Source organism: Emydura macquarii, unplaced genomic scaffold (assembly GCF_026122565.2).
Source record: "Emydura macquarii macquarii isolate MOO-44397 ecotype Brisbane River unplaced genomic scaffold, CSIRO-AGI_Emac_v2 contig_1451, whole genome shotgun sequence".
NCBI classification, from domain to species: domain Eukaryota; kingdom Metazoa; phylum Chordata; order Testudines; family Chelidae; genus Emydura; species Emydura macquarii.
The window spans coordinates 19,767,192-19,779,197 of record NW_027131588.1 but is presented as its reverse complement, the minus strand read 5'-3'; the positions used below and the strand labels follow the sequence as shown (position 1 = coordinate 19,779,197).

The window sequence follows — 12,006 nt, the reverse complement described above, 5'->3', positions numbered from 1 at the left end:
CCCTGCTGTACGAGAAATACAGTCATCCAGCAGTAAAGGGGGAAAAGATTGTGTTTCTCGGAATGGAAAATGGAGTGTTGGGGTACTTATTAAAATTTTCAGATGTTAGGGGGTACTTGCTACTTAAAAGGTTGAGAAACACTGATCTAAGACAAAGCACACCTGTCCAGCAGGCATCCTGTGAGGTTATGCTAACGGACTATAGCGACATGCATCCTTTCCCGGCTAGGAGACACTGAGCAGCAAGTTGTTGATTCAGTCCAAGTCTCTGCCTTCCCCCCAGCAACAGATTTAATGCAAAGGTGTGGATGAGGAACAAATAAAACCCGTCACTGCAGCAGAGTACACTGCTTGCTGACTTATCAGAGCATTAGATGAAGACACCTTACGAGACACCAGCAGCACAAGACATAGTGGGAGTCAGAGAAGTCTCAATGTCTAGCACACTTTAACCCCTCCTCTAGACTAGTGCTAGCTAAACTCAAGATTAGCAAAGAAAAATAAGATTTCTTTTTGTTTTCTTTCCTTAGGGCAAGACACTGACCTGCCGAAGGCAGGCTGCTACCGTGCACCTGATCCCACTTCCTTGTCTCATCAAAAACCCCTGGAACCAAAGGGAATTTTGCCTGGGTAATAAGGACAGGACGGGGTCTCTGGTGTGTTACTCTGTTTCATTCCCAGCATTGCATCTGACAGCAACCCTCCAGAGGATGGCAATCCCTGCCCGTTAAAACGCTGTCATCCTCCTGTGCAACTTAACTGAGATGCCTGTTTGCAACCGTCAAAAGGGCGAGAGAAAGAGAGCGAGAAAGAGAGCGAGGACACGCGGAAGAAACCACCTGCAAATGTCAACTTCATTTCCTCAACCCCCCTTTCCCAGAGCCCGGCAGGAACTCCGCTCCCCAGCCACGCTCCTGCAGCAGCCCGTCCCGCCGATCTCCCCGAGCAGCCCCCGCTCATTGCAGCGGGCACGAGGAGGAGGGGCGGGGCCGGGGGGCACCCCCCACCCAGCGGGTTTGCGAACCCGGAGAGCAGCAGAGCCGCGGCAGCCGTTGGGACGGATGGAGCCAGTGGCACGCTCGGGAGGGGGGAGGGGCGCCGGGCGTTACAGCTCCCCATGAGACCGGGGGGGAGGGGCGCCGGGCGTTACAGCTCCCCATGAGACCGGGGGGAGGGGCGCCGGGCGTTACAGCTCCCCATGAGACCGGGGGGGAGGGGTCGCGTTTCGGTGCCTCCCCACCCCACACACACACACACCGGCGGGGGAGGGGTTAAACCCGCCGTACCGGCTCCCTCCCTCCCCGCACCCGGCTGGGTGGGTCGGTACAACGCCGGGCCGTCAGTTGCCATCGCTACCGCGCCTTCCGGGCGCCCGGTCCACACTCCGGGAGCGAAGCCCTCAACCGGGTGAGCGGCGCGGCGCGGCGCTGCCTTACCCCGCCGTCTCCTCCGGCCATCCCCCGTCGCCAGCCCCGCGGCGGCTTCTTTGTCAGCCGCCGGCGGCAGCGGCCTCGGCGCGGCCCGCGGAAGGTCCCTGGCGGCGGCGCCTCCCTCAGCGGAGCCCGGCAACGGCGGGCGGGCGGGCGGGCGCGCGCAGGGGGCTGGCGCCGCCGAACTTCGCCGGGAGCCGCGCGCGCTCGGTCCGGGACTGAGCCTTTCCTGGGCACGCGCGCGGCGTGTCCACCCCCCCACTCCTCCCCGCGCGCGCGCATGCGCCGAAGGGACCCGAAGAAAGGGCTGGAGGGGGAAGCCAGCGAATCCGCTCCGCTGCTGGCGGCGCGCGCGGGGCTGGGACCCTGGGACACCCCCTGCAGGGCTCAGCGCGGCCGGGCAGGATCACAGGCGCAGGGAGAAGCGGGGCCGCCGGCCGGGCACTGCTGCGTGCAGGTGCAGCAGGGGGTGGAGGAGAGCAGCGCAAGCCGCCCGCCCGCCCCCCGCCAGGAGCCTGCGGCTGACCCGCCAGCGGGGGCGTGCGGGGCTTGCATTGCAGCCGGGGAGAGGGGGTTGCAACAGGCAGGGGTAGGGAGGGATGCGGCGGTGCAGAGCGGGTCTGTGGGCGCGCGCCGTTTGCAGCCAGTCTGCTCTACTGAAGACCAGGGCTCCTTCCTGGACGCCCAGAGGCGGGCTTCTCACGTGCTGGGACAGGGGTTCTTAAACCGGGGGGTCGTTAGCTGTCAGTCGCCGTGCACGTGGGTAAGGGGGGCAGGGCATCACTTTTTTGGGGGGGGGGATCGTCACAGCCTGAAATTTTTTCAAAGGGGGTCCCAGACAAAGCATTTAGAGCACCCCTGTGGTAGGACGCTGCTCTGTCCTCACCTGGCGGCACTGTATTAAACCTGTGTGCCCTCAGTCCGCCTTGCAGCCGGGCCAAGAGGTGTGTGGCTACGTGCGTGTCCTGCAGGGTTTGTGCTAAGAGCCAGCTGCACAATCTTCCAGGAGTGGCTAGAGCAACAACCCCTGAGGAAAAAGCAGGCAACTGCACTATACCCTTTGCTGTGCAAGAAGGCATTGGAGGGTTACAGGAAGCAGCGTGATTAAAAATACAGAGATTGGGTGTGCCCTTAGACATATGACAATTATGGGGGAGATGGCTCAGAGGCACCCAAGGGATTTAGGAGCACAAACGCAATTGATTTGTGTTCCTAAATTCCTTGGGTGCTTTTTAACACCCCCGTCATAATACATGCACCTACAACCCCTTTCAACGGAGTGACTTTGCTTTCAGTCTTAACAGGGAAATGTAAAGAAATACAGCTACAGTCTCAGTATGGCCAGGAGTGTTCTGCAGCTATGCGATTTTTTAATAAATGCTGCCTCTGAGGTTCCTTTTATTTGCCTCCTGGTTTCTGAAACTTTAACATGCACTCAGGGTACCATTTTCAAGATTTCTCTGTAACCATAAGATCTAGAAACTTGTTTTCAAATGTAAGCTGAGATTCTTAGATACTCATGGGTTTCCAAGAGCTGGGGGACTTTAAGAAAAACAAGTATCCTGCATCTCACAAGAGGTAGCTGCAATGGCTGTAGTAGCTGACAATCTGGATTAAGCAGGGCATTAACTTCATTGCATTTGCTCATTATTTCTGTACAATAAAGTACATATTGTTTTAGCTGGACTCAGGATGTTTACTCTTGGCTCATGCTTTGACCAATAGTGATGATAGTAAATGAAGTTGTTTTCCGTTAACTCACTCCATATTTTCTCCCTTGTACTTTTGTGAGATTTCATATGATTTTCCGTTCATGAAATTTAAACAGTTACCAGCAGTTGATTGCATTTCAGTAGTAACTGTCTGTGAAGTTGGCAGTACCATCGGCTCTAGCAAGAAAGAGTTTACCTCAGGGCTGAGTCAACACCTGTTTATAGTCTGAGCATGATCAAGTTTATGTCTGAGAAAGCAGAGTGATGTAGACCAGGTGCCAGCTTATGCCAAGACCCCTAGGCATCACTGAACGCTCCATATTCATAGCTGACTGGCTTACCTGTGTGATAGTGTTATTAAAATAGATATTCGAGTTATAAGAATGTGTTTAGACTTTATGGAATACTTGTAGGATGTTGCATGGATTAATTCTACTTATTATATCTGTATCCCATGTTCTAAAGCAATGTTTAAATGTTTCCTCTATAATCATATAAACATTTGCTAAGACTGTAAATTCCCCATGGTCAGGGGAAAAGCGTTACCGAGTGTGAAACGCTAGTTCACCACAAGAGATGTTATCTTCTCCCCAGCAAAGGAAGGTCTACAGCCATCAGACAAGCCATTGTGGACAAAAGACATTGCTGATTGCTTCTCTCGCACTACTGAAGAAGCTACGTGCACAAGCTCACGTTCCATCACAGCTTGAACACTGGGGGAAGGGAATAAAAGTGCACGTTAAGGGGAAATAGGTATCTTTGTGCTGTCTGGATTCTGAGTGGCAGAGATTCCTAAACAGAAGCAGGAGGTCCCCAAGCTGCTTGACTTGGGTTAGCCCTAAAGGACATACAAGCTTGCTTCTTATAGAAGCTGCTGTTACTTTTTGCATTTAAGATTGTTCCTCATTTTTGTGTATGTTTACTGGCTTTAGCCTTATAAATAACTCATTTCTTTTTCCTAGTTAAATAATGAGCTTTAGTTAGTTTTTTACAGGATTGGCTACAAGCATCTTTGATTTGAAATCTGAGTACAACTGACCTGGGGTAAGTGACTGGTCCTGTAAGACTGGAAGTAACCTGAATATTGTTGTGATTTTTTTGATGTAAGGGACCATCTATCACAAAGGCAGGCTTCCCTAGAGGGTGGGGGGCAAGATAGATTTGAATACCAAGGGGCAGACTGTGTTTCCCTGTTAAGGCTGTTATAGTACCTGAGGAGTTCACACTTGTTACTTGGTTGGTGAAATCTAAGTATGGAACGCACACCCAGTTTGGAGTTCGTGCCCTGTTTCTCGACAGTCTGCCCTGAGGTTGGCACTCATGGTCCTGAGCCCCTCCAGACAGTGTGACGCTCTGCACTAACAGATTATGGGCTGCTCTGCACTAGCCTGACCATTTCAAAGAAATGCAGACCACAGTTTGCATTTGCTCAGCTGGGATTAGGACAGTGCCAAAAACACACAGCAGGTGGTATGCAGAGCTAATGAGTGTGCTGCTCAAACAACCAATATTGCCTGCGATAAGACAACATGCCAGTACCAAGCAAACTAGTGTCAGGTAGCAGTAGCACACACAGCAGCATAGTGTGGAGCAATCAGAGGATGGAATTCCTAGCAATTAGTTAAACCTGGCTTGTTCTGTCACACTGTAAGGACCCACCTACTCTACAAAGTTAAGCACATAAGGCAGCTTACATTGACTGGACTGTGGAAGCATACAAACTGCAGTGTTCCTCCCGCTGCTGTCATTCGCCTGCTACACCAAGCTAGTAAATCCACGGCAATGAGAGGCGTAAGACTTAGGTCAACGTAGTCTGGGCAAGGCAGTGTCTGTACAGATACTCCCTTACTTGCATCCCCAGGTGGCTGACAGAGCTGTGAAATTGACAAGGTAGTGGTCCTGTTTTGAAATTGAGTGTGTGGGGGCTGTTCCAGCCATGAGCCCCAGCTGGAACCTTGCTGCCCGGCGCAGAGCTCCTACCTGGAGTCCAGCTACCGCCCAGGCTCTCAGCTCCCCACTGGAGAGAGCTCTGCGTGGGAGCTGAGAGCTCAGGTGGTAGTCGAGATCCAGCGGGGAGCTCGGCACCAAGCGGAGAGCCCGGGCTGCCCCTATGCCGTTATGGGCAAGAGGCCCTTTTTATTGTTCTTTTGGGCAAGGGTTTCCCTCCCATTGAGTCTATATAGAACTTCCTGTCCAGTGAATTCAGTTGCACTTAGTGCAATTTATAGCTAGGAGAATGCTGAAGTTTGAATTAAAATAATTTCAGTGAGTTCCTGATTTTTAGTTTTGCTACTTCTGCTGCAGTGGAGAATGCAGTTTTCTATTGGGGGGTGGGTCTTGTTCCAGTCCCTCGCTCTGTGATGGAGGACTTGGAAAGTCACTGAAGGCAGCAGTGAGCCACTCTACACTGGTAAGGTTCATTCACTGAAATCTTAAGGGGAAGGAAACAACCTGTGCTGAATCTGACTGGCCACTTCAGAGACACCAACAGCTTCTAATAAATGAGGGGGAAAGACACCTTTCCTAGCGAGATCAGTGTCTCACAAGTCTCCTGCATGCCATCCCCATAGAGGGCCCATTGGCCAAGCCCAGAAAAGCCTACTGCCATGCCGTCACCACCGAGAAGCCACTGGCACCTGAAACAAGAATCCCCACCCAGTGTTGCTGCTTCAGTGAAAGGACCACTAGCAAAAGCATGGGCAGCAATCAAAAATCCACTCGCCCATACAACAGGAACCCATTCATGCCAAGTTCGGAAAGAACCTTCGCGATTACGTTCCCAGCCCGGAAAGATGAATCCAGCTGGGGCCTTGATGCCTGAGTCTGCAGACAGGTAGCTCCACTGCTGTTCAGTGTTACGCCAGCGTTCGTAGCAGAGCGAAACTGTGAAGACCCTGGTCTGTTCCAGGCCTGCTCTTTATGCCCTTCTGGGCAGCTGTGAAGCTGACTAGAGTTGCAACTGCTGCCAAACTCTGAGTAGCAGCAATGGCAGAATTAGAGCCGTTCTCAGGGTCTCAAAGTCTAGAGGCTTGAGGAGGGGGTAGAGAAGCAGGTGTGATTACATCCCACCCAGAGAGCTGAGAGGCTGTGGTGTCGGGGAAGACGGAGCTCCTTCTCCCTTCCAGTAGGGAAAGGGCCTCACATTTGTCACACTCCGACCAGGTAGAGAGTCAGAGGGATGAGGTATTCCCGGAGCAGAATGCAGGGAACAGGACCCTGCATTCCTCTGCCCCCCATGCCACTTCCTCTTTCATCTCAGCCTCTGGTTAGTTACACTCAGGCCTCTGGCTAGCAAAAGTCTAAGTGTTTCAAACTCTGTCCAAGGTTTCGTTTCTAGTTCCACAAACGGGAGAATTTCTGCCCTCTCCCAATGGGTCCGTACCTAAAAATCAGGCCCCAGTTTAACTAAATCGCAGCAAGTTTGCTACACCTTGTCCTCTCTGTATATCTCCCCTCTGTGCGTGTACTGCTGCCCTCCACCAGAAACCCACCAGCAGCTCTCCCCTACCTGAGCCAGCTCTGCTGCAACCATTTCCCTTCTCTGTCCCGTGAAGGATGAGATAATCTGGAATGAGACCGAGACGTTATACTCTAACCTGTCAGGGTGATCAGGCAATTGAGAGGCAGAGTTGCCTAGTAGATAGAGCACCAGACTAGGGCTCAGGAGACCTAGTTCTATTCCCAGCTCTGCCATGTTCCTGTTGGGTGACCCTGGGCCAGTCACATTGCCGCTCTCTGCCTCACTTTCCCCATCTGTAGAATGGGGATAAGGATACCGCCCTCTGTAAAGTGCTATGAGATCTACTGATGAAAAGTGCTAGGTGAGAGCTAGGTATGAGAAGAGGTGTTATCATCCGGAGTGGTCTTTAGTCAGCTGCACACCCGAATACCTCAGTCCTGGCTATGCAAACGAAAAGGCCTTCAACACGCTCAGCACACATAGCTGGCCCCAGATAGTCAAAAGTGCTCAGCATCCCATTGCACCTAGTGGGAACATTACAGAAGGCATTTGTAAGACTTCGCAGTCACCCCAGTACTACCTGGGAGGATATAGCAGGGTCCCACCAGTCAAGTGCACAGCAACCCTCCATGGGAGTGGTGTCCTCATCCTGCCCCCTCTGGGGCATAAGGCAGTCAGTTAGAGGCTATCAAGTTAGCAGCTGAGAGTCGCCTTGTTGCCCCCAAATGGGAATGAAGCACGTAGGGCATTCCTACAGGGTGGGAGGGCTGTATTCTGAAAAGCAGTGGCTCTGAAAAAGACTTACACACTATGGTAGATAAGCAAACTGCCCATGAGTCGCCAGTGAGATGCTGTGGCAGAAAGGAGCAACATGATCCTCGGTGTGTAAGCAGGGTAATATCAAGCAGGTGTAGGGAGATAGTGTTCCCCCTGGAACATGGCTTTGACGAGACCGTTACCAGACTGCCGGGTCCACTTTGGGTGTCCACCCCTCAAAGGATAATGAGAAACTGGAGTGAGTTCAGAAAAGAACTAAACATTACTCCAGATCTGGAAAACGTGGTTTACAGTTAGAGAATCATTCTAACAAAGAGAAGGTTAAGCGATGACATGATCGCGGTCTGCCAATGCCTACATGGGGAGGAGATAACTTACAGAAGCAGCTTTTTAATCTAGCTGACCAATGGATCGGCTGGCGATCGAAAGTAGAAAAAATTGATTTTGAAATCTGATGCAACTTTTTTACATGGAGGGTAATGAACTATGGGATAATCTTACCAAGGCCTACGGGGGATTCTCCAGCACGTGGGGTCTTTCAGTCAAGCCTGACTGTCTTTCAAACCACAAATTGCTGGGCACGATGTTGTCCACTTACATAGCAGGGAAGAATTCCCTGCACTGCAGCAATCAGTGAAGCTCTTCAGCCTGTGTTATACAGGAAGTCAGACTAGATATGATCATAGTGGTCTCTTCTGGTCTTAAAGACTACATGCAGTGAGGGGGATAGTTCCTGGATTTGATGCCTATTAAACATGGAGCAAGTCACTTTGATCAGCAAATATGTTGATTTTAATAGAAACAACAGGGGGAAACATTTTGGCTCTCAAACAAAAAGACAGATCACTATACAGTTCAAGTCCTATGTGTCCACTCCGTCTTCCACACCCGCCCCATCGTCCTGGGTAACAAGTCAGGGCAGCTGATTTCCTCTAAAATAAGTAAAAGTCACTGGCATTCAAAGCGGGTGGGGAGAATCTAGAGCCTAGAGGATTTTTATTTCCGTATTTGACCACTAAAGAGATCAGTCAATATCTGGGGGGTCTGATAATAAGAAAGCAATTTTCACATTGGCTCAGAGTTAAGGTTTCGGTGTTGCAATGAAATACGCTCCTCTGTCCACTCACTGAACATAGCTAGCTAAGTTGGCCGGCTGATTCTGGGGGCCTGGTTTGCCACACCGGTCTCTGAAAAGCTGCAGCTGAGAGCCAGGGGAGCTCTGCACCTCTGAAAAGCAGGCTCAAGTTCCTGTTTTTCTAAAGACTTTTGGGAAGCACAAATATCCCGGCAAAGCCATGCTGAACATGGAGCACCCCACTGTACGCGGCCTCAGTAAGGAACAGCTAAGATTGACAGAAAACACTGAGGACTCGAGCCTTCTAAAAGATCTGCCCTGCTGTGGTGTCACAGCATGGCCACCCTTTCCCCCACCTTTTCTTCTCTAGCACTTGTCTTCCTTTCCTGACCACCCCCTAAGGGAGAACCCCACCGGACACATCCTTGGTCCCTGCAGCCCCTCTCCCAACCCGCTTCACCACCCCTGGCTGGTTCCGGGCGCAGATCCCACTGCAGCCCTGCTACAGGTGCATTCGTAGCAGGTGAGCACGTTCCTCAGAGCTGCAGGACCTGGTGCCATTTTTGCAGAGCGTCAATTCCCTCCCCAAGGCCTCGCCGTTCACCGCCAGCGTCTGGCTGAGCAGCAAGTGTCTGCAGGGTCTGGAGTTCGTTCCCGCCTGAACCAGAGCCACCCGCTCATGAAACCTGGACCCTTCGTTCCCCTGGGGAAAGGGGACTCAGCAGGGCACTAGCCAAAATCCTCTCCTCCTTTCTTAGGAGAGACATCTACAGAGCAAACAAAGCAGAGGTGTCCCAGAGAAATGTGTCCCCTGCTGACAGTCGGGATGGCGGGAGGCCTGCCTGAAGCCAGGCTCCCATCCGCCTCTTTCCCTTTTATTTTTTGGGAGCCCCAGGACAATCCAGGTCCCTTTATCCATGGGCTCCTGGAACCTCCTCATTTCCGTCCCCGCTGCTCGAAGGAGAAGGGGGGAGGCCAGTGCTAACATTGAGTTCTGAGTTCTTTAGCGTGCCCCCCTGACCAAGTCTGGGAAGCCAAGACACCTCAGCGTCCTGCTCCAAGCCGCTGGAGGGAACTGGGCCAGGAGCGGTGTTGGGGCTCTGGTTTTTTGGCCACTGTCTGAGGGCGTTATTACTGTGTATTATTTCTGCTGCAGGCGCTATATTAAATATAATGAACTTTAGGGGCAAAAGCAGCAGGAGCAATGGTTAGAAAGTCTTTACGTCATCTCCTAGTTCCCTTGCGCCTGAAAAAAAGAGCCTGGCAGCGAAAATGTGAGGAGACGTTTACTCCACACTTCTCTCTCTCTAGTCCTGGCTTCCTAGGAATGCCACATCATCCAAGCATGTCACCACCCCTGCCTCTAGATGGTCTAGCAGTGTTTCTCAAACTGGGGGGTCCCAACCTAAAAGGGGGTCACAAGACTATTGTGGGGGGGATCACGAGAGCAGCAGCTGCTGGCCAGATGCCCAGCTCTGAAGGCAACCCCACCAGCAGCAGCAGCAGCAGCAGCAGCACAGAAGTAAGGGTGGCATGGTAACAGAGGGAGTGAGGGGGGTCATCACAGCCTGAAATATTTTCAAAGGGGGTCCCAGCAAAAGAAGTTTGAGAACTCCTGGTATAGAACAGTAGATCACCGGAGGTTTTGAGAACTCCTGGTATAGAACAGTAGATCACCGCAGGGTTTGAGAACTCCTGGTATAGAACAGTAGATCACCGGAGGTTTTGAGAACTCCTGGTATAGAACAGAACATCACCGCAGGGTTTGAGAACTCCTGGTATAGAACAGTAGATCACCGCAGGGTTTGAGAACTCCTGGTATAGAACAGAACATCACCGCAGGGTTTGAGAACTCCTGGTATAGAACAGTAGATCACCGCAGGGTTTGAGAACTCCTGGTATAGAACAGTAGATCACCGCAGGGTTTGAGAACTCCTGGTATAGAACAGTACATCACCGCAGGGTTTGAGAACTCCTGGTATAGAACAGTACTGGAGGGATGTAGGACAGTGGAGACCTCCGCCCCTTCCCCCAAACCAAGCTACACACTCACAGGGGGTCAATAAAAGCCTTCTCGGGTCTAGTTTGTTAAACAAAAACCAATTCCAAAATAATTCCACGAGAAAACATTGCCTGAGCCTTCTCCCCAAGCGTGGCGATTCTTTCCCTCTGGACCTGTCTATCCCAGGGCGTATATTCTGAGGGCTTTCCCCTACCTCTCTTAGATCAGCGGGAGGTAACTAACCAGGTGCCTCACTTAGTCAGAAAACCCCACTGAACCTTTCCCTGCAGAAGCAACACCTGCTAAGGTGTGGGGTTCAGGCAAAGAGCGTCAGCCTGTTGCAATGGGCTATGGGTTAAGGAGAGGCTTCTAAAGCAACAGCAGCAGAGTGTGAAGCAGACTGGGCAAAACATTTGTCTAGAAATAATTCTGTGCTGGTGCCAAGGAAAAGCTAAATGATCCAGCTGGCCCTTTCCCATACATACCAACATGTGATCATGCGTAGGTTGTTCTCATCATGACCTCCAGCAGCGCAAGACAGGCAGAAGCCAAATCTTTCTGGTACTATCACTGTGTTATATTTTATGTTCAGTGGGAACCTAAAAGCTCATGTGGTGTTGCATTGTGTACCACCAAGGGCACATTTTTCTGCTCTCTGCCCTTTCCTGGACTATTGGCATGGTGGAACTGCAAAGAGTCTGTGTGTGATTTTGCTTTTGACCTGGAATGGTTGGTTTCACGTTATCCAAGAGGCACTCAGACTGCAACTCAAGTACAACACTGGCAGGAGAGGGCCCCATTTGACCTCAAATATCTTTTGACGAGGAAGATGGTGGTTGGTCCAGTGCTTTTGTTTGTGTCTCAACAACCAGCATTAGAGGTCTCCATAAATAACCGACCCCTTTGTTTCCTTTTCCTTATCAGTCTAATACATCTCGGTGTTCCAGCACTGGACCAGTAATAGTCAAGGTCTTGCAGGTGAGGAATGAATTACACAGAGATTTTCCAGAATAAGCTTGCACAATACATGTTATGCTATGCCCAGTTCCAACCGGCCCTCCTAGCCTCGCGCTTTTGTGAATAACACAATCAATAATCCTGTCCTCTCCTTTGTCTTTAACCATGGAATGGGCCGGGCTGGGTGGTTCAAGGCTCGGTGATGAGCTATGCGATCAGTGGTGATTAGGTTTCTGCGTTGCTGTGGCTGGCCGTTTGTTTGTTGAAGCAGAGAGCTGGCGGTTGCTATGCAGTTTCCAGTGGACCGAGACAGGTGCCTATATTTCAAAGACGAGCACCACATTGTTGGCAGTCTCAGCAGAGGAGCTGAACCGATGAGGATGCCAACCCACTCGCTAACCCGGGGCTGCTACCTGCCCCAGGTGGGAGGGACATTGCTGGGGAAGCGTGGCGAAGCTTACACTGCTAGCGTGGTATGCTGGTCACACCCACAGCCCGGGGCGCTGAGGGTGACCGTGATGAAAACACCTGGGTCAGGGATGTGAAAGAAAGCCCGCCCCAAAACTGTCTGAAAGGAAAATATAAATAGCTGG

At 51.6% G+C, this 12,006-nt stretch overlaps 1 protein-coding gene across 1 annotated transcript in view; it reads right to left on the bottom strand.

Annotated features, from left to right (window-relative positions):
• The window catches only part of LOC137156453 (PH and SEC7 domain-containing protein 3-like), a 122,963-nt gene extending 121,389 nt beyond the window's left edge, over nucleotides 1-1,574 (bottom strand). Inside the window, exon 1 of the mRNA XM_067553295.1 lies at nucleotides 1,437-1,574. Within this exon, the coding sequence (XP_067409396.1) occupies nucleotides 1,437-1,457 (21 nt within the window). The 5' untranslated portion in view covers nucleotides 1,458-1,574. The remainder of the gene's footprint in view (nucleotides 1-1,436) is intronic.
• Between the last annotated feature and the right edge of the window lie 10,432 nt (nucleotides 1,575-12,006).